Genomic DNA, 21,451 nt, shown 5'->3' on the forward strand with positions numbered 1-21,451 from the left:
CTTCCCTTCCCTTCTCCTTTTCTTCCTCTTTTCTTTTTTTGGGTCAGCATGACGGTTAGACATTGCGCCTTTTGCGCTTTTGATTGCTGGTTTTTCCTTTCTTTGTAGTCATTAATACGGTAGCCTCACGTCTATGGGGTGGGCGATGACTAGCTCGAAATTGAATGCGTGCTCTACATCCTGATGAGTGTATTTCAGCTCGGACACCTAGTTTATGTTCACCCGTTCCATTGATACATTGTTGCGTGCATTGCTCACCCTAGGTCCTCGGTTGATTGAATTACGTCTGATCCTTTTACTTTCATAATATTAAAAAATAACCTTACCTAATCCTGTAACTCAGTGGTCGCGTCAAACTGAAGTCCTATTTTGGTAAAACTGTCGTATCTCGTGCTGGGGGGCGGCTGAGTTGCTTTATTGCTAACGGTTGTGCTATAAATGGCTTTCGAGGCCGGCCAGGTGGTTGTAGGCCCGTATATGTATGCTATTGATGCACAATAAAGGTTTTCAAAAATAAAAAATAAAAAAAATATTAGGTGTTATTATCCTCTTCTGCATTCACTCATTAAATTCAAGGATCAAAAGCGGAGTTAACCATTTGAGGTTTCAACCGGTGATCAATAAGTTGCAAGCAGGTCCCCCAGAAAACATAAAATGTTGGTCTATTTCACTGGCACACACATCCTGTTTCAACGCAGCACCTCTAAAATCTGACCCCATGGCTTCCAGACCTGACCCATGACCCCTGCTCATGTTCTATGGGTCATCATAGTCCTCACCAATGAGGATGATGGAGGGAGAACACCTTCTAGCTGCTCCATCGTGTGGCATAAGAACGTTTCGCGAAAGTTCATTAATCTCACAAGGCTGCCTGCTTTAATTCCATCTCTCCTGTCCTGCTCATAGCTTAGAGACACATTTTCTCTAGCATAAAGCTATAAATACAAATAAATGAGCGTAGGTCTGAAAGGAAACTTACTGTATTCTTTGTACTGTAGTGAAGTAAAATAAGCAGTAAGTGACAAATTCACATTTATATTTATATAGTGCCTCATCTCCCTTGACAAGGTGACTAAGCGCTTCAGGCTGGTGGATAGCATGCTGCACCACTGAAGGCACCTCCCTCCTCAGTGACACAGACGTCAGTAACGAACACCTAAAAACAACTGCGATTTGGGGAGGCACAAGACAGGCAGAGCAGACACGGCCTCCTGAGTCCAGCCCTCGCCACAAAGCCCGGCCTTTGTACAGAGGACCGAGGCCACAGTTTTGTGATCTGAACAACGTCAATGCTACATGTATAACTATTGCGTCCTTAATGAAGGCTTATTGCACAGGGCATCCCCACAAGCGTGCTGCCATGGAGGGGCCATCTCTGCTGCTGCTAGCCCTGGACCCCTCAGCTCACTCAAAGATCTAAAGGAGCAAAGGGGCGGGTGGGAGGGGGGCATCGGAGAGGTGTGGCGGGTGCTGGGGTGAAGGGGGACCAGGCTCGCCTCTTAATATGCTGGTCTCTGTAGGGGAGATCTGAGGATCAGTAGGTATGACGACAACGGGAGAGGCAGCGGGGGGCAAAGAAGGCACGAACAAGGTGGGGGGGGGAGGGAGTAAAGAAGGCACTAAAGCATGTCATGTCTGCAGTAGGCCAGCTGCCATTGTCAACAAAGTAAATAGTGCTCACCCATTAGATAAAGCATGCCGTACTAGAAGCGAAGTAAAAGGTCCAGTACTTACAGGCGGCAAAAAAAGGAGACAGGGCGGTAACAAAAGGAGACAGGGCGGTACCGAGACGGGACTAACAAGCCTTCTAATGAATCAGAAGCCAGCGTTTATCAAGGACAATGCCATCAGCCAATTACAAATATGGGAAGAGAGTGGGCGAGGCTTCCACAGCACTTCCACATCTAACCCTACTACAGCATGCCTTGCAGAGCGTGCAGTGCATGCGCGGAAAGCTAGGCTCGACCTAAAAATCAGTGCACTTTAAAATACGTGAACATCCGTCTCAGGAAGGTCAGGCAAGAGCGTAGCATTATGAAAGAGTACGGCAATGTATATATAGTTTATGCTTGAATTAGAGAGATCTGCGAACCCTAATATATGTGAAAACATTTAATAAACACATAGTACAGTGTACATCTAACCAAGTCTTCTGCGTGAAAATCTATTAAGGGTTAAGCTACAGAATGACGATTAAGGCATATCAGGAATAACTTCATTCGTTCCGGACTCAAATGTATTAAAAGGTGAAAGAGATACTTACAATGAAACAAACTTAAGGTAAACAAGACCTAGGGGGTGGCCCCAGTATCTAAATGGTAATCTATAAACTGTTGGATGGTTTTCAGTCACACAGATATTTAGAGACGGCAAGCAACTCAGAAGAATTCAAGATTCTGATCCGCACTTCTATGGGAAAGTAATGATCGTCACCTGTTTAGGCAGCATATCGCCTGTATCAGCGTCTAGTAGGTGGAAGAGAGCAAAGACTGCCACATAGTCAACCAGGGCGCTGACCAGAGGGGAAGGGGGTCTACAGTAATTTAACAATCCAGGAGGAAGTCCACTCAAGTGATTTTCCAGTTCTTATTTTGCATGATGGTGCTGTTGACTAAACAATTAAATCTACAATAACAATTTATAGATTCACTGGATTAGGTTTATGTACACAATACTGCACCTATAATTTAGACAGGGCTGCTTATAGTCAACAAAACAATTACTGCTTAAGAAAAGACTTACCGCTTTTTTAGGCACTGGCAAAGTGTAAGGTGCCGGACCGAGTGCCAGATCAAATAATTTGTCGGAGTAGGGGATTGACTTCTCCACGTTTTCTCGAAATTTTGGGTCCAATTTAGCATAGAAAACCGTGCCACCAACTCCTCCGCCTACAAACAAGAGTGTTCCTCCAACTATTTTCCCTGCTGTAGCACTGAAAGAAATGTAGGATTTTGAAAATTACCTTCATGTGAAAACGGTTCCAACAGAAAAATAAAATCTCTATTTTTTAACAGTTTGAATTTTTTTATTAAAGAAGACTTTCACGATCAACAACTAAAGACCGCAGGCACTTCAAAAATACTAAAAATTGTATGCACTCTACCAGGTTGCTGGCACAGAAAGAGGCGAACGTGAAGAGACAAAGGCAAAAAGTAAGAGAATAATAACCAGCACTAACAAAACTCTTTCCCAATTCCGCTCCCCTTACTGGAGAATCAGACCAACGGGCATGGTTGGACTCAAAAAAACACCCTCTCAGGGTGTCTCGTCAAGTAAACAGAAGCCACGGTATACTTGACCTAAGGGTTTTCTTAGACCATCCCGGACCTTTGAAGGGAACATCTTGTTCCACTTTTCTCGCAGGCCCTCTTTGCCCTACAAAAGGTAAGCATGGACTAATAACATCTACACCATTTATGGATAATGCATAGTGCTTTCCTTTATTCTCAAAGAGGAGAGCCTGAATACATAAGGAAGACTGATTGAAAACCACTCAAGACGGTTTCAGCAATGGATAATAACCTGCAAATACTTATCACCAAGATATATTCTATAGCCAGTATGTATAGGCATTTATATAGCGCACTACTTACCCGTAGGGTCCCAAGGCGCTTCGACCGCTGCGAAACCCTTCCTGGCTTCCCTGAGAGATGGTCCCTTAATGGGTATCTCCAGGGTGAGACCAGGCATCCCCGGCGGTCTGGTGGGGCCGTTAGTGAAGATGAGGCAAGCTAATGCCCAGAGTTGCCGAGTGTGATCGCTGATCAGAGTGGGCACCGAGGCGAGAGAATTATCGAGTCCGCTGACCCTGGTCCAGAAACCTGCCGCGCCGGGAATCGAACCCTGGTCCCGGGCCGTCCTCTGCTCTCGGGTCAGCCGCCTCTAACCAGTGAGCCACACTACTTCACTGCATCACTGCATCTGTTGCAGCCTTATGAAAGGAAGGTGATCCATGGGGAGCAATAACAGAACTGAGCACTCACTACTAGGCAGAATAACCCAAGCCTTAATCACTGTGTTCTAGTCGATTATAAATAAAACACACCAGTTTCTTAAAAGGCCACCTTCATCAAAATGGATGCCATCTAGAATCTAGGTCTATCTGTTCATCACCCACATACGGTTTAGTAATATATGGAAGAATTTATTTCCCTATGGTTGCTTTTAAATGCATGGCTCGTTCACGCAGTTTCCCGAATTGTTTTGCTCACATTTTGGAAAACTACATATATAATTGTCACGGTCTCTGAAATTATACGTCAATACTAAATCACAAAAAAGCAGTGTAACTCTCTTTTGGCCACACGATAATGTGTGAAATGGTTAACAATTATTTGAGTGGGAGCTCAGCAAGAGGAACATTCAATGTAAGTTGAAAACTGTGGCTTAGGACTCAACACTGCATTATCTTTTTCTTACCATCGAACTGCTCTTATTTATTGAAAATAAATTTATCTTGCTCGTCCTTATAACTAGGATGAAATAGCCATACTAATTCAGCTCATCGTCGTTTTTTTAATTACCCTATATTTCAATAATCTACAATGCAATTTTAAATTAGAATGACTGTTTACAATATTAACAAAACCACTCCATTTTGACTGGAATTGCAGATCTTTTTGAAATACACTAAAGAAAAAATGAAGGCAATGTGAAATGGTCCATCCTGGTTGTTCCGCTGGTGCTACTCATTCCACTCTTTCAAAGATGAGCTGCTGGCATCCAGTATCGCTTCATTGTAAGGTGGCTCCAACATGCTTTCTTTGTCACAGCATCGTCTGTGATGAGGTGAAGAGCTGCTCGCTGTCCATCCAGAGATTTCAGCCACCTCCAGTTTTTTCACTTGCTGGATCGGTCACAAACAGGTTGCGCGTCTTATCTTTCTCAAACAACCTATGACACCTATTCCCATTCGATCTGCTCCTTAAGCAGGCAACCACAATGGTTGTGAAGCACTCCATCCGGTTGTTATTCTAGGCGATTACTAGCCCTTAGCTCCACAATCATTTCATTTTCCAATCTTTATTTCGACCATTTGGTCATAAAAGATGCACATACAAAAAAATCACATGAATTCTGTCAGATTTGTTAAAACATCAATACATGATTTTAAGATCAACACAGACAATAAAAACAGTTATTAAGAATTGAAGTGATTCTAAAGTCTACCCAGCATTTTTTAAAAGACGAATACGCGTATACCAAACATTCGTAAAGAATTTGGAAAGTGCAAAAACGGTTGGGCCAGAAACATCGGATTTTAAAATCCTGTACATAGGTATATATTCCCTGCCACCCAAATTCTTAATCAAGGGAAGCAGCCAATGCTTTCTGGCTGCCTTGTAGGCTGGGCAGAAAAAGATCACATGCAAATCATTTTCCTCTTTATCAACGCAAAGAGGACAGTATTTGGTGGAAGGGACTTGTAACCAGGTGCTTGAAAAGGACCGAAAAGGCAATGTACCGTATCTCCACTGGAGAAATAACTTTCTGGTGAGTATGGGATATATGGGATCGAAAGCCTTCTCAAATCTGTAGAGATCCTTAGTTTGCAGGAATATGGAAGAGAGGGACCCCTCTGTCTGGGTAGCTAAGGCCCTTGCCCTTTTGTGTTCGTGATACAGATTCGCCAGGGATCTCTTAGAGATTCCTGGTGCTGCATTCGCTGGTTCGGTCCACAATTCAGGGAGCCCCAGATCAGTGCAAATTGACTGGATGTTTTTGACCCAAGGAATACTGAGCGCCTTGGGGTGCTTTAATAGTTCGGCCAATTCCGCCCTATAGTCGGCGAGATCATCGCCGCTCCATAGCCTGCGCCAGAAGGCAATGGGTCTTAGACTTTTTCTTTTAAGTCAAACTTTTTATTTGCAGACATACAGATGATGCAATCAGCATTGGCACAGTTCCATAAACAGTAGGATGTAAGCATCAAGATTATCACTCGTAATACAATGGCCACCACACCTTGTACGTCTACAGCTCTCATTGAATCCCATCCCACGGGACACAGTAAAAGTCAATCATATGTAGTCCTTCAGTACAAAAACAAGATCCCTGTTCCGGCCATTCTGATATCTGCAATATTTTCGGTTTTTTTTGTTTTCCCCTTTTGTTTTGTTTCTTCCAACAGTTCCCATTTCCAACTATGAACGCCCCCCCTCCCCCCACCCCACGAGGAACTCAGTGAAGTGGCTTAAACTGCCACTCCTATAGTAACTTAACTGTGCAGTCATATAGCAGTGTTTCCATGTGTCCTTCCCTTACCTCCCCCCTTATCCCCCCCCCCGGGGGCCCCCCTCAGTGTGCTAACAGTAGCCGGTTAATTGTGCATCATGCTCCTTCCTGTCCCCTTCCAGTATCTCACATAGTCACCCCTGCTCCTCCCTCTTCAACAGTGCTGGGCGGTCTCAGTGTGTCCCCCCCCCCCCCAGGCCCCCGTCCAGTCCGTGGTAGTGCCTCCACTTTTCCCATACTCTTTTAAACTTCTTGGGGCAGCCTCTCGCCTTGTCACCCTTTCCGCAGCCATGTACATGTCTAGGCCCCTCCTCCATTCCTCTATCTCAGGTATGTTCTCCGCCCCCCAATGACGTGCGATATCACGCTTTGCCACAACCAGCGCCAACGTCAGGAAAACCAGGTGTGGTCTGGGTAGATCCACATCATTGGTCATGCCCAGGATGGCCAATTTCGGGTCCTGCTCTAACGGTACCTCAAGCACTTCCCGTAATTCAGTGAAGATAAGGGACCAATAGGCCTGTATCCTGTCACATGTCCACAGAGTATGATAGAAGTCTCCGCCCCCTTGCCCGCATCTCAGACACCGGTCATCCGTGGTCTTTCCCATTTTATAGAGCCTAGCCCTGTCAAAGTAAACCCTGTGTAGTATTTTGTATTGGATGAGGCGGAGGCGGGATTTGATTGCCACCTCCCTTGGATGCATTAGTATTAATTCCCAATCTATGTCTTCTACGGGGCCAACCTCACCCTCCCAAGCAGACCGAAGCCTCGCCAGGTCCCCCAGCATGTTGTTTGTGAGGGTCTTATAGGTCAATGAGACCGCCTTCTTCGGTATCTTTTCCTGCAGCAATCTGCCCTCCAGGGGGGCAAAGTCCTTTATCCCCTCCAGTTGCAGGTTCTGCGCCCTCCATGCGTGGCGTAGTTGGATATATTTAAAGTGTTGCGATTTATGCAGCCCAAACTCCCTTTCCAGCACCGCGAAGGGTTTCAAGACTCCTTTTGCGATGACGTCACCTATTGTCGAAATGCCTATGTCGTCCCATCGCTGGAATCCAGTGAGGCCATAAAATTCGGTCATCCACTTGCAGTGCCAGAGTGGGGTCTGGCGGGTTGGCTTTTTATCCCATCCCGTGCGCTTCATGGCTAATTTCCAGGCCCGGAGGGTAATAGTCGTGGCCGGGAGCAAGGACGAGGTGTTCGCTGCCCCGTATAGGTATTGCCACAGAGTGGAGGAGGACATTTTTGCCCGTTCGAGTGCATACGTGGGGTGGTCCGCCGGTGCATGCAGCCACTCGTTTATGGGTGACACATGCTCCGCCCAGTAATAGGCCTCCAAATTAGGCAGGGAGATACCGCCACTGTATTGGTGGCGTTGTAGGGTGGAGAGTGCGATCCTGGGCTGTTTCCCCAACCAAATGAAGGCCCGGAGATCCGCGTGCATTTTACGTATTAGGGCGTCCGGTATCAGGTAGTACTCATTTTGTAGAGCGTACAGATATTTAGGTAGCGCAATCATTTTATAAATCGCCGCCCTGCCAAGAAGCGTCAGGGGGAGCTGACGCCACCTGTCCATGTCCGCCTTGGTTTTCGTCATGATCCTTTCTATGTTCACCTGTCTGGACCGTTGCCTGTCCCTCGTAAAGGTACACCCCCAGGTATTTGAATCCTTCTAGGGACACCACCAATTTCTCAGGGAGGGCTCTCCCTTCCGCTGTTCCTTTAGGGTCGTATAACACTGATTTATGCCAGTTGATGGCATATCCCGAGTGGCGGCCGTATGACTCCAGCTCTTGGAATATTTCGGGAACGGTTACCTCCGGGGTAGTGATGTACAGGAGGACATCGTCCGCATATAACGACAGCTTCTCCTGTGATTCATCCGCTTCCGATATCCTAAACCCCGAGATCCTAGGGTGCTGCCTAATCCTGGCCGCCAGAACCTCAATGACCAATGTAAATAATAGCGGCGAGAGGGGACACCCTTGACGGGTCCCCCTTCTGATCGGAAACTCCCGAGAGAGCCTCCCATTCACTCTGACCTTAGCACGTGTGTTGTCATATAGCAGGGTGACCCACTTACGGAAGTTGGGACCAAGGCCGGCTTTCTGTAGTGTGGCATCCAGGAACGGCCAGTGAACTGAATCAAAGGCCTTTTCGGCGTCCAACGAAAGAAACCAGTGTGGTCTCTCCCTGTCCCCCACCTCTTGTATCCAGTTATGTGCCCGCCGTAGGTTGAGTTTCGTGGCCCTGTCCGGCAGGAATCCCGTCTGGTCCAAATGTACCAGGTCAGGGAGCACACCCCTCAGCCGCACTGCCAGAATAGAGGCCAAGAGCTTCGCCTCCATGTTCAAGAGGGATATGGGTCGGTACGAGGCACACTCTTCCCGCGGCTTTCCCTCCTTGTAAATAGGGACTATGGTCGCCAATGTGAGGTCTGCCGGCAAGTGTCCCTCGTGGAACGCCGTGATGAAGAGTTTCTGTAGGCGGGGCGCCACTATGTCACTGGTGCCCTTAAAGAACTCCGGTGGGAAGCCATTCGGACCCGGTACCTTTCCAGGTTTTAACCGTGCGATGGCTGTTCGAACTTCTTCCAGAGAAATGCCGGCCTCTAAGGCCGGTAAGGCCTCTGATTCCACGACTGGGAGCTCGACTTCAGTCAAGTACCTCAACGCGTCTGCCTGGTCTCCCAAAGGTTGGGCCTCGTAAAAACTCCTATAGTGGTCTGCGAACACGTTCGCGATATGGGGGTCCGAGCATATTAGCCCTCCCTTCTGGTCTATGATGCTATCCACCCAGCGTTCCGCCCTCTCCTTACGGCCAAGCCAGGCCAGAAGCCTGCCCGACTTATCCCCCACATCATACAGCCTATGTAGGGTCGCCAGGCTTTGAGTTTTGGCCTCGTCCGTGACCAATTCCTTACATAGTTTTTGATTGTCTAGCAATTTACGCAGGGCCATTGGGTCTTTAGTACGCAAGTGCTCCTCTTCTAGCTCCACTATAGTCTTCTCCACCCCTCCTACCTCTTCCTGTACTCTCTTCCTCTCATCCCTAAGTCGACCGGCTATCCTGTCTCTCATTACCTGCTTCAGCGCCTCCCAGATGGTCACAGCCGAGTCCACCAACCCTTCATTGTCAGCCAGGTAGACCCGGAGGTCCGCCCTGACACCCTTAAGGATTGTCTTATTGGTCATGTCCCAGGCAGACAGTCGCCACGTCCTCTCCCTCCCATCTGTAGACGCGCCTACCGACACCAACAGCGGCGAGTGGTCTGAAAGGCCTCTCGCCAGATAGTTAGCTGTCCCGTCCATCGTCACCTCCTGTCTATGCATGAAGACATAGTCCAGCCTGGAGAACACCTTGTGCGCAGCCGAATAAAAAGAATAAGCCCTGGTGTCCGGGTGCCTCAGCCGCCACACTTCTGTTAAGCCCAGCGTGGAAACCATTTGGGCGAGGGGCGTTTGGGTTCCCGACGATCGTGGTTCTCCCGACCTGTCTAGACCTCTATCAAGTACGTCGTTAAAGTCGCCCCCCACAATCTGAGTCGTGTCCGCTGTTTCCAAAAGTATGTTCGCCAGTTTCTTCATTGCGGTTGCCTGCAGTTTGGGTGGTGCATACACCGAGACCAGAGTGTAAGTACGTCTGTGCCAGATCCCTTGTACCCCCACACATGTCCCCATCGGGTCCCCCCAGGTGCGTGTGATCTGAAAGGGCGCAGTGTTCTTAACCAGTATGGCCACCCCCCTGGAGTCCGCTGTGTACCCCACATGTCCCAGAACCTTGTACCATCCCCTAGCTATAAAAGTGCATGTCGTGCCTCGTAGGTGTGTCTCCTGTAGCAGAATGACATCAGGGCCTATACGCTTAAGGAAGTTATTCACTAATCCCCTCTTAATTTTATTTCCCAGGCCGTTAACATTCCATGTCATTACCTGTAGTTTAGTGTTATCCATCACTGCGGCCATCCATGCTTCCCTGACCCATATCCCCGGGGCAGGGGGTGCGGGCGGACATCTCTCATCAGAAACCACATTGTGTACCTATCGCCATGACTGCATTCCCTCAATGAAGTACCCCCTCCCCCCTTCCCCACTCGAACCAGAACAACCAGGAGAACAATCCCCACCACCACACTCCCCACCCCACCACTGCTACCCGGCCAACCCGCCCGTGCAACCATTGACGGTGCGGACCACCAGCTAGCAAGGTCTGTCGCCCCCCCTTGAAACAAACCCCACTAAATTATAACCAACTTTCTAGTCTCTGAAAATATGGAATAGTCAATGCCTACCCCAAAGAACTACAAAAGAATACTTGCGTGTCCCAATTCAAAGTACTGCCTTAAAGGATCACAGTCCCAAACTGTTCATGAATGCGAATCTTGTGTGTCTGGATCTGTCGCCTCTGTGTTCCCAGTTTCCCCCCGTTCAAGCTCCCTTATAGCCTCTGCCAACGGGTGTTGTGACTCCTCCGTCTGCCTTTCCATGTCCGAGGGGGTCGCATCTTCCTCTAAGTCCGATCCGGTCTCAGACCTCGGGGGTATGCTCCCGGGTCCTGGTCCCCCCGCAGATTCCTCGCTGTGATTACTGACGGTGTCTGCTTCCCCTCGGTCTCCTCTCGTCGATCCCTGCTGTGTGGGGTATGGAGTGAGTTGCGTCTTCCGTTTTGCCCGCTGTCGCCTCGACCTCGCCGTTCTGGATGGACTCCTCCTGAAGCTGGCTGCAATGGGTCTTAGACTTATCTCGTCGGCAAGTGGCCGTAGCCCTAGATCAAGCCTCAGAGGAAGAAGTGGAGTGCTAGGGGGAAGTGCGGTTATTTGTCTTATAAACCTATTTTCCGTGGAAGACAGGTTCCGACATGGAATGTGGCCCCACAATTCAGCCCCGTACAAGATCGCCCCCCTGGCCTGGGCTTTATATATCTGAATTAAGGCCCCCAGTGGGCGGTAGGTCGAACCAATCATCAACCGGGATATACCCCCGGTAATTTGCACTAATTTAAGGTTAGCCCTGCTCTGATGGGTCCCCCAGGTCATATTTTCGTTGAGCGTCACGCCGAGATATTCAAACGTGGCTACTCTTTCCAGCCGCACTGCTCCCAGTTGGGGATTCGGGCACTGTTTGGGGCTCGGATTCAATACCATATATTTGGTTTTTGTGGCGTTGATTTCCAACCCTCTATCCTGGCAGAAGGCCACAAAGGCATCGAGTATCCTTTGGATGCCCATGGGTGTTTTAGATATTAACAATGTGTCGTCCGCGAACATTATTGCGGGCACACTGTTGCCATTTAATTTGGGGGCATCTGTGTAGTCGGTGGCGTTAAGATGGGCGATTACCCCGTTGACAAAGAGGCAAAACAGGGTCGGCGCCAGCACACAGCCCTGTCTTACCCCTCTGCCAACGGGGAATCTGTCAGTCAGTTCCCCCGACCTCCCACACCTCACCTGGGCATAATTGTTATGATGCAACCTCTGCAGGGTCAATAAAATATCTGGTGGTACGCCCATCCCTGCCAAGATGATCCAAAGTTTTCCCCTGGGCACGAGGTCGAAGGCGGCCCGTAGGTCCACGAAAATCGTGTACAAACTACCGCCCTCGAACCTCACTGTCCTCCAATAGACCAGATTCAATCTAAAAACCTGGTCCACAGTCGATACCCCTTTCCTAAATCCTGCCTGATAGGGACTGAGGGCGCCCACCTCCTCTATCCAATCCTGGAGCCTATTCAGGAGAACCCTGCCGAACAGCTTCTGCGCTACGTCTATCAGACTAATCGGTCTGTAGTTGGCTGGGAGGAGGGGGGATCCCTTTTTGAAAATCGGGACCACCTCAGCCCCCAGCCAAGTACTAGGGATTTCCATCCCACCGAGGATACCGTTAAAAAGAGCAGCGAGGTAAGGCGCCCAGACGGTGGGCTCCTGCTTGAACAGGTCTCCCGGTAGCCCATCCAGTCCAGGCGCCTTCCCCGAAGCCAGGCCTGAAATAGCAGCAGTGACCTCACTCAGTGTTATTGGATCCGCCTGAGGGCCCAGCCTCTCCGGTTCGATTGGCGCAGGGAGTTCTCCAGACTCAGCGCTATATAGGGACTGGAAGTGGGCCTGCCACACTCCAGGAGCTAGGTTAGGCTCCACTGCCGAGTGTAGACTCCCTGATCCCCCATTCACAATTCTCCAGAACAGGCGTTGATCTTGAATTACTAGGGCCTTTGTAAGTTCTTCCCACTGATTTTCCTCCCATTCTATTTTGGCCTGAGCAAGAAGCTTCTTGTAAGCTTGCCTACGTTGCTTAAGGCGTTCCCCTCCTGTGCCCTCCTTAATTGCTCCAAGGAGTTCTGTTTTGGCCCGTCTACAGGCTACATTATACCATTGTGTTTTACCTTGGCACCTCTCCCTTGGCTTTCGTATGTTACGAGTAAAGTGGGGTGCCGCAACTTTTATAAGTTCCTCATGGGCAACAAACAGTTTGCTCCTTATATCTATTTTATTTGCCACACTGTCAAGATCCCCAACAGTTTCCAGGATGGGAGTAATCTCTGCATAAAGCAGTGGGAGTTTATCCTTGCTTGTGACCATATGCTCCCACCTAATTCTTCTCCTACTGTTATCTAGGAGGAGCGTGGGGCGATTCCCTTCCTCATGGGTCACTGGGGCCTGAGGTGCTGGATGGGCAAGGTCTAACTCGAGGGCATTGTGGTCACTGTCCAACCTGTCTATTACCCTGAAGTCCTGTATTGTTGACCATCTCGCCAATTGGACCAGGACATAGTCCAAATGAGACTCTCTTCCCCGCTGATTGTAAGTATTTTTGCCTGGTATATCGGATTTAATTCGCCCATTACACGCTCTGAGTCCAAACCTTAACGTAAGGGCAGTGATTTGCAGTGCCAGTGGGGTCCAAGCTTTCGGAGATGGCACATCAACCCATGGTACTGCCCACCTAACTTCTTCTTCTGATAAGAACCCTTCCTGGAGGCCGGGGAGAGGCTCAAAGTGAGAGTTAAAGTCCCCACCCACCACATAATATGAATCAATCGACAGTTCAGATAAGAAGTTCGAGAGTTCATCAAAGGTCGATGATTCTTTTGCCATTCCCATCGGCCTGGAATAGATGTTGACCAGCAGGAGGTTAGCTTTGTTTGGCCATGTTAATAAGACAGCAAGGATGTCATCAGAGTTGAATGGGAGCCGTGTGGCCACACAGCCCAGGTGCGCAGCAACGCACGTCGTAAGGCCCCCTGATGGGCGGCCTTTGCCTTCCCACCTTGCTTGGATGAAAAATGACGAATAGCCTTGATGTCCATAGTCCTCTCTGGCCCAGGTTTCCTGGAACATGCATATGTCACCAGTTTCTATGTACTTTGCCCAAGCCGGGTCTTCCAGTTTGTTAGCTAATCCCGCGATGTTCCAGGAAATTATCTTCAAGTGTTCGGGGGTGGCAGATGCCATACCATGAGGGTTGGAGGAGGTGAGTCCATGCCCCACTTCAAATGCGGGACCTATAGTAGGGGCAGCAAAAGATGCATGTGGCACCGGTGGTCTTGGCGCACCATTGCCCACAAGGAAAGGAACCGTAGTTATCCCCTCAGCAACAACTACCCCATCAGTGGCTTGGTGAAAAGATTCGGTTCTGCCATGGTCTGAAGCAGCTGGATCATTCAGGGGGCCAGAAATTGAACCGGAGGACACAGCGGGGGAGCCCGAGACCCCTGGCACTGTCTTACAGACGGTAAGTCAGTCGACCCCATCCAAACCGTTCAGGCAGTTAAAGCGATTAAAATCGCAAAAAGGTGTTTCAGGCGGTTGGAAGTACGGGCGTTGTAGAAAGCCTTTGTGTTTACGTCTGTGTTCCACCCTTGTCCAGTCATCGTGTATTGGGACCTGGTGCCTGGGAATCGGGGGGAAGAAAAAAGATACTGGGAGGGTCTGTATGGTGGAATCAAGGGATCGGTTCATTCCTCCACAAATGTGTCGTACCGTTCCCGGATCCTTAAAGGTTACCATAATACAGTCCCCCACTATGGTTTTCCTGGTCTTCCCTAGCCATGGAACCCTTCTCACCATGATGATTTCGTTATTAAAATGGGATGGCAAGGGTCGGTTCCAGTTAAGCCATTTGATTACCTTTTTCTTAAGGGATTGGTAGTCCTCATTTTCCCCTGATCTTAAGTGGGGGGCACCAGCTAAGACCACCATTAATCTATTAGCTTCAGGCGGGAGGTCTGGCCTTCGTGGTCTGGGAGTTGGGCAAACGGGCGTGGGTGGGGGGGCGTTAACCTGATCTTGATGTATTCCAGAGGACTCTATTTGAGAGCTATGGGAGGCTAAGTCCACGGGGTGGGTAGGTCTGTTGCTTTGGTTATTGTGCCGTGCCTGGAGTTGGATGGCCATAAGGGGTTGCAGAGGGGGGGCAGGCGGCGGGTTTCTGGGGGGGGGCTTTATTGGCATTAGTTGCAGCTTCTGCTTTGGAAGGATCCCCAGCAAAGGAATGGGTTCCCACTAGCTTTGTCTGCTTACTAGAGTGTTCAAAGTGGTAAGAGAAGTTTCTAGTAGGGTGAGCCTGATCTCGACTTTTTTTAAGCTGTCGGTAATTGGCTGCAAAAGGGAGCGGAGTAGGAATTCAATGCTCCCTTTGGCAGAGAGTGGGAGGTTTAAGTTTGATGAAATTACCTCTGGTTCTTTAGTGGTGGCCGTTATACTGGGGTTTGGGGGCGTGGGCGGTGGAATGGTAGGCACTATCTCCGTAGGCTTCCCCGATAGAGCGGTGTTAGTGCGTTTCTTGCCAAAGTCAAGATGTGATATTTTGGATTTCCCCTGCCCCCCCACTGTTTTCCGAGCACATTTACTGGGTGGGGGCCTATGTAACTCCGCCACTACATTTAATTTGGACTTGCTCTTATTAGGCAATTGCGTAGGTGGGGTTTGAGTTACCAGGTTAACAGGGGTATAGGAGAACTCAAGAGGGGCTGGCTCTGTGTTTTTTCCAAGCGCTATCCCTGGAGTAGAAGGAATTTCCCTTAGTAAGATGGGGAAGTCCTCGAGTGTCGATTTAATCAGACTGCTGGGTGGAGTGCCTTCCTCTTGAGTGGTGGGATAAGGAATGATATCGGTCAAGGGCCTGGTTTTCATAGATTCAATGGAGCGCCTACGCTCCACCCTACGCTTCTCAAGCGAGCTTTCTTTGTCCGCTTCTCCTTTAGTGGGTTTAAAATAATTATCCAAAGTCCCAGAGCTGGAGGCGCCATCCCTTGAGGGGGTTTCCCGTGGTGGGGGCGAAGGCATTGCCTTAATTGTAACACAAAGGGGGATCAAGAGAGTGGGCCCAGCCCAGACTCCTTCGGCCACTGACGGCCAAAGACGGTCCCGCCCTTGTCCCGGGCTTCTCCCGGGACGCTCCCGCGCAGCGGTGTTCGTGCACTTACTTATGGCCTAGGATACAATTGGGTAATGGGTAAGGGCGTGGCGATGAGGGAGAGCGGCCCAGGTGTTGCGGGCGGAGCTGAGCTGTGACTCTTGGGAAACTGAGTCCAGCCCCTCCTGCTCGCAGCCCTCACAGCCCTTAGCCCTGGTCTGTCCCAACAACGGCAGCTCCCAAGTTCCAGGCGCCCCTTGGCGAAGCGGGACCCGCGCAGCGGGTTCCGCGAGGCGTGAGGTCAGAGGCAGAGGCAATGGCGATCCAAACGCCGTCCAGCAGGTCCACGTACTGCCCAGGTATGTGCGAGTGTTGTCCCACGTAGAGGGAGGAATCCGGCAGCTTTCACTGGTCAGCTGAGGGCGTGGCGATGAGGGAGAGCGGCCCAGGTGTTGCGGGCGGAGCTGAGCTGTGACTCTTGGGAAACTGAGTCCAGCCCCTCCTGCTCGCAGCCCTTAGCCCTGGTCTGTCCCAACAACGGCAGCTCCCAAGTTCCAGGCGCCTCTTGGCGAAGCGGGACCCGCGCAGCGGGTTCCGCGAGACGTGAGGTCAGAGGCAGAGGCAATGGCGATCCAAACGCCGTCCAGCAGGTCCACGTACTGCCCAGGTATGTGCGAGTGTTGTCCCACGTAGAGGGAGGAATCCGGCAGCTTTCACTGGTCAGCTGAGGGCGTGGCGATGAGGGAGAGCGGCCCAGGTGTTGCGGGCGGAGCTGAGCTGTGACTCTTGGGAAACTGAGTCCAGCCCCTCCTGCTCGCAGCCCTCACAGCCCTTAGCCCTGGTCTGTCCCAACAACGGCAGCTCCCAAGTTCCAGGCGCCCCTTGGCGAAGCGGGACCCGCGCAGCGGGTTCCGCGAGGCGTGAGGTCAGAGGCAGAGGCAATGGCGATCCAAACGCCGTCCAGCAGGTCCACGTACTGCCCAGGTATGTGCGAGTGTTGTCCCACGTAGAGGGAGGAATCCGGCAGCTTTCACTGGTCAGCTGAGGGCGTGGCGATGAGGGAGAGCGGCCCAGGTGTTGCGGGCGGAGCTGAGCTGTGACTCTTGGGAAACTGAGTCCAGCCCCTCCTGCTCGCAGCCCTCACAGCCCTTAGCCCTGGTCTGTCCCAACAACGGCAGCTCCCAAGTTCCAGGCGCCCCTTGGCGAAGCGGGACCCCGCGCAGCGGGTTCCGCGAGGCGTGAGGTCAGAGGCAGAGGCAATGGCGATCCAAACGCCGTCCAGCAGGTCCACGTACTGCCCAGGTATGTGCGAGTGTTGTCCCACGTAGAGGGAGGAATCCGGCAGCTTTCACTGGTCAGCTGAGGGCGTGGCGATGAGGGAGAGCGGCCCAGGTGTTGCGGGCGGAGCTGAGCTGTGACTCTTGGGAAACTGAGTCCAGCCCCTCCTGCTCGCAGCCCTCACAGCCCTTAGCCCTGGTCTGTCCCAACAACGGCAGCTCCCAAGTTCCAGGCGCTCCTTGGCGAAGCGGGACCCGCGCAGCGGGTTCCGCGAGGCGTGAGGTCAGAGGCAGAGGCAATGGCGATCCAAACGCCGTCCAGCAGGTCCACGTACTGCCCAGGTATGTGCGAGTGTTGTCCCACGTAGAGGGAGGAATCCGGCAGCTTTCACTGGTCAGCTGAGGGCGTGGCGATGAGGGAGAGCGGCCCAGGTGTTGCGGGCGGAGCTGAGCTGTGACTCTTGGGAAACTGCGTCCAGCCCCTCCTGCTCGCAGCCCTCACAGCTTTTAGCCCTGGTCTGTCCCAACAACGGCAGCTCCCAAGTTCCAGGCGCCCCTTGGCGAAGCGGGACCCGCGCAGCGGGTTCCGCGAGGCGTGAGGTCAGAGGCAGAGGCAATGGCGATCCAAACGCCGTCCAGCAGGTCCACGTACTGCCCAGGTATGTGCGAGTGTTGTCCCCACAATCACCTGAACCAGCTACATAGTGAATGCATCGTTCTCCAGATGTGGTTACACGGCAACTGCTCATACTGCAGACTGATCCAACTTTTCTGTTTGTTGCTCTTAATGGGACTGTTTGTCGTTGGTATCGAAGAGGGCTCCCCCTCTTCGATACCAACGATGCTGCAGCTGAACCAGTGTCATGCTTCATCTCCTGGGTCATCAATTGTAGAAAACCCACCTCTCTATATCGTGCACCACAAGGGGTACACTGGCCAGAAAAGCGGAGGCGACACTTATTGGTTTACAGAGCCAAAGTAGATAACACAAACTCTATTTTTCTAGTAGTATGGGTGAGCAGTTGGGCTTACGAGGGTAGTACTAACCATTTGTTGTACTCAAAGGAAATAAAAGATAAACACACTCAATGATCGCAGTTGAGACCAAATCAGAAAAATAGTACTTCTTTTTACTTAGGTATTTAGACCAAGAACTTCGGGTACAGGGTAAATGCTTTGCACAATATGATAAAATCCAAGTAAATTTAATAATCTCAGTTGTGCCTAATTACGCAGAATACATTCCCTATGGATGGAAAAAGGCAATCGGAAAATCAAGGCAATACAGTAACTCATGTTGTTCACCTTTGGAAATCGGAAGGTTCGAGGGCCAAAGTTCAAATTTCCAAGGCCAAGTTCTCGGGAGCGGATTTCCTAGGGAGCAAGGGACTTTGTAGCTGGTGTGCTGTGAAGAAAGGAGCCACCTATAAAAGTACAGCAAAGAGTGACTTGTAAGCAAGTCCAAGGGCTCTCAAGTGAGAGTACCTGTCACAAGGGATCTGGGGTCACAGGAGCTCAGCTGGTTCGGAGATGCCCCGGCCGGGCGGGCTTGGTGCAGTGAAGATGTGCAGCTGGGCAAAGACATGCAAAGAGACACCTTGTGGTCAGGGGCTGGTATTTATCAGAGACTATTCTGGGGCTTCTGGGCCACTGCTGATGTAGATCTTTGGATTCCTGATGTCCTTCATGGGGCGCTGGCTCGCTGTAAAGTTGGAGTCTGCCTGGACTCGGTTTCATAGGTTTTTGCAGCATGGGGTCCGGCACCCCAGGTATTAGTGCCCTTCAGCTCTGGTGGGTCCTGGGGCCTCACAACTTGGTGCAGAGGCCAAGCAAACCCTCCAAAGGAAGTGTACCTCTGACTGGCGCTCCGACGTCAGTCGGGTTAGGGAGCTGGATGACACTGGACCGGAATTAGCCATTTTCTGCTATCTCACGGGAGTCATTGGAGGCACGCAGTCTGCAATGGCAGTGTGTATGACCTTGGTGAGGGGGCCATTGGGTGGCACAATTTGTGCTGCTACCCTTGGGGTCCCTCTTCAGTGCCAATGCCCTTAGTTACAGTGGTACCATTTACTGGGGAGGGGCACTTAAGTTATGCCAATTGAGAAACAAAAAGGTACTGTTTAGGAAAAGAGCTCTGGCACAGGGGACCTGGTTGGCAGGCGCCCGGTGCACTTCCAGTCGAAGTTACAGCATTTTCCAGGCAAAAAGTGGGGGCCAACAATCTCCAAAAGAGGCACTTTTCATTATTAATGAAGCCCTATTGTTTCACCTTAGATGAAGACCAAGCCGCCGGACAATCCTGATAAAGCATGGAGGTGAAACATGGGCTTTGTACTAGTCGGGTGGGATCTTTGTCCCATTCTTCCGAGATCAAGGGTCCTTTCAATCACATACTCCGCTTGTCTTTTTGCTTTGCTTAATAATCTTAGTTTAATATGGTTTCTTCTTTGGGAAGTAGCAACACTGAATATGTTCTATAAAGGGCTAGAGCAGTGGTACTTAACCCTTTGACTTATGTGCACCCCCACGTAATCATTGACTTTTTTGCAATGACCTACATGTAGGGATCATAGTAACTTTGAAAACCCTCCCCCATTTCACAGAGACCCTAGGATACTGCAGAAAGGCTTTTATGGGTGTCCCAGGACATTTGCTAGAGGAGAGAGGGCACTCGTTACTGCCGGCCTGTAGTGACTGGTCAACCCCTGTCAAGGTCAGGACTTTTATTTGTGATGTGTAGAAGTGTTGTTCTGGGTGCACTGGTCATGTGAATAAGAAAGGAGTTACTTACATGTAACTCCAGTTCTCAAGTATTGGTGTCTTTCATATAGTCACATGTTTGAATCATTCCTAGTTAGGCTGGGAATCTGCAGTAATCTTATACAGCAGGAAGCACTGTTAAAAAAGCAACAGTGTTTATAGGTCTCGTGGCGATTTACAGCGCAAAGCGCTGTCTCGCCAGACACCTATTGTTAGGGACGCAGCTTTCCAGGAGACAGCACCTGGCCGCGCGCATCTCCTCTCCGAGAAGGCGATCGGAGCGGGCCACGCGCACGCGAACGCGCTCGCTGTGGCCAGCTGCTGTCTCCTGGGAAGCTCCAACACCACACACACATGCGCATACACAGAGACACACACACGAGCGCCCATGCACACACGCACACATACATACAGAGAACCCCCCCACCCCAGCCGTCGCACACATACACGCGCGCACACACACACACACACGTGCACCGAGACACCCCCCCCGCCGTCGCACACACACACACACACACACACACACACAGACACACACACACACACGTGCACCGAGACGCCCCCCTCCCTTTCTACAACTAAGGCCACTCCGGACTTCAGCCGCCACTGCGGGGCTCTTTCCCGTGGGCATGGGAGCCCCGCATCACCAGCACTGCTTCTCTGGCCATCCGTGGGCGCGTGCGCGGGCTTCCAAAGACGGAAGTCCCGCCCCACGGAAGCTTTCGGTTTCGTGTTGTGGGAGCAGAGAAAAAATTATTGTAAGTACCTGCGTGTATTTTTACTGTTGTACCCGAATCATTAATGTACTAAGAATCATCAATGTTGGGTAGTACGGGTAAGAAACATTAAGCATGATCTACCCCTAGCCTTCGCATCCTTTTGTTTGTAGAGGGTCGTGCCCAGGCTTGAATGCTGTCACCCGTCTATGACTGCGGCTATCGCAGTGTCGTGTCCCAGTGTGCATTTGTGTCTTATGTCTCACGTCTTGCCTTGGTTACTGTGTTGAACTTTGTAATGATGCCAGTTTGTGTTTCTTTTTATTGCTTTTAATTCTAACAGACAAGTGTTTCCGTCAATATTGCTATATACCCCGCCCACTTCAAGCCCCGGAAGTACACATTCCTAAGAGTTTTAGAAGCGGGGCAGTTAGAGGAGGGTGCACGGATGATGTCTCTTGGCCTCTTGAATAGTAAATGGACCTGGCCCTCGTGAGGCTTGTTGAACGCACATGGCTCGTATGTTTCCCCATCTCCTGCACGTCTGCTTATCCCGTATGTGACATTAGCTGTCAGAGTTGTCATGTTGTTCAGGAATACAGATATGAAGGCAGGAGTATAGCAGGATGTAACGTTGCGGCCTCGAGTACTCCGACGTCAGTGCAGGCTGTGCGTCTCGTCCTTCTGCCCCCCTGCCTCATGGCAGCAGCTTTGGCAGGAGGGGGTCGGGTCGTGCCCAGGCTTGAATGCTGTCACCAGTATATGACTGCGGCTATCGCAGTGTCGTGTCCCATTGTGCATTTGTGTCTCATGTCTTAGTGTGCATCATTGTCTTCCTGGCGCTGTGTATTTTTTTTCTCCTATCCCCGTGCCCTGTTGTCCTGTTCCTGTGTCTCCCTGTCAAAGTATGGTTAAGGGTCTCCCTTCTCCAGTGAGGGTATTGGTGCTTCCTTGTGCCATTGCCTGTCACTGTCCCTCTGTCTCCGCGTGCATTTCAGTGCCACCTGCCTCAGTGTATGTCTGTGTCTCCATGGTATTGGCATGCCCTGTGGCAGAAAGAACGGAGTCTCGGTCCCAAAGCGCATCGGTGTTTAACAGTCACCGAGCATGT

General features: G+C 50.7%; 1 protein-coding gene across 2 annotated transcripts in view; it reads right to left on the reverse strand.

Annotated features, from left to right (window-relative positions):
• The window catches only part of IMMT (inner membrane mitochondrial protein), a 512,590-nt gene that overhangs the window by 428,158 nt on the left and 62,981 nt on the right, over positions 1-21,451 (reverse strand). For both annotated transcript variants that reach the window (XM_086964254.1, XM_086964255.1), the window contains exon 3: positions 2,743-2,932. In XM_086964254.1, the coding sequence (XP_086820380.1) occupies positions 2,743-2,932 (190 nt within the window). The remainder of the gene's footprint in view (positions 1-2,742; positions 2,933-21,451) is intronic.

This window comes from Lissotriton vulgaris, chromosome 3_2 (genome assembly GCF_964263255.1).
Source record: "Lissotriton vulgaris chromosome 3_2, aLisVul1.2, whole genome shotgun sequence".
Lineage (NCBI taxonomy): Eukaryota > Metazoa > Chordata > Amphibia > Caudata > Salamandridae > Lissotriton > Lissotriton vulgaris.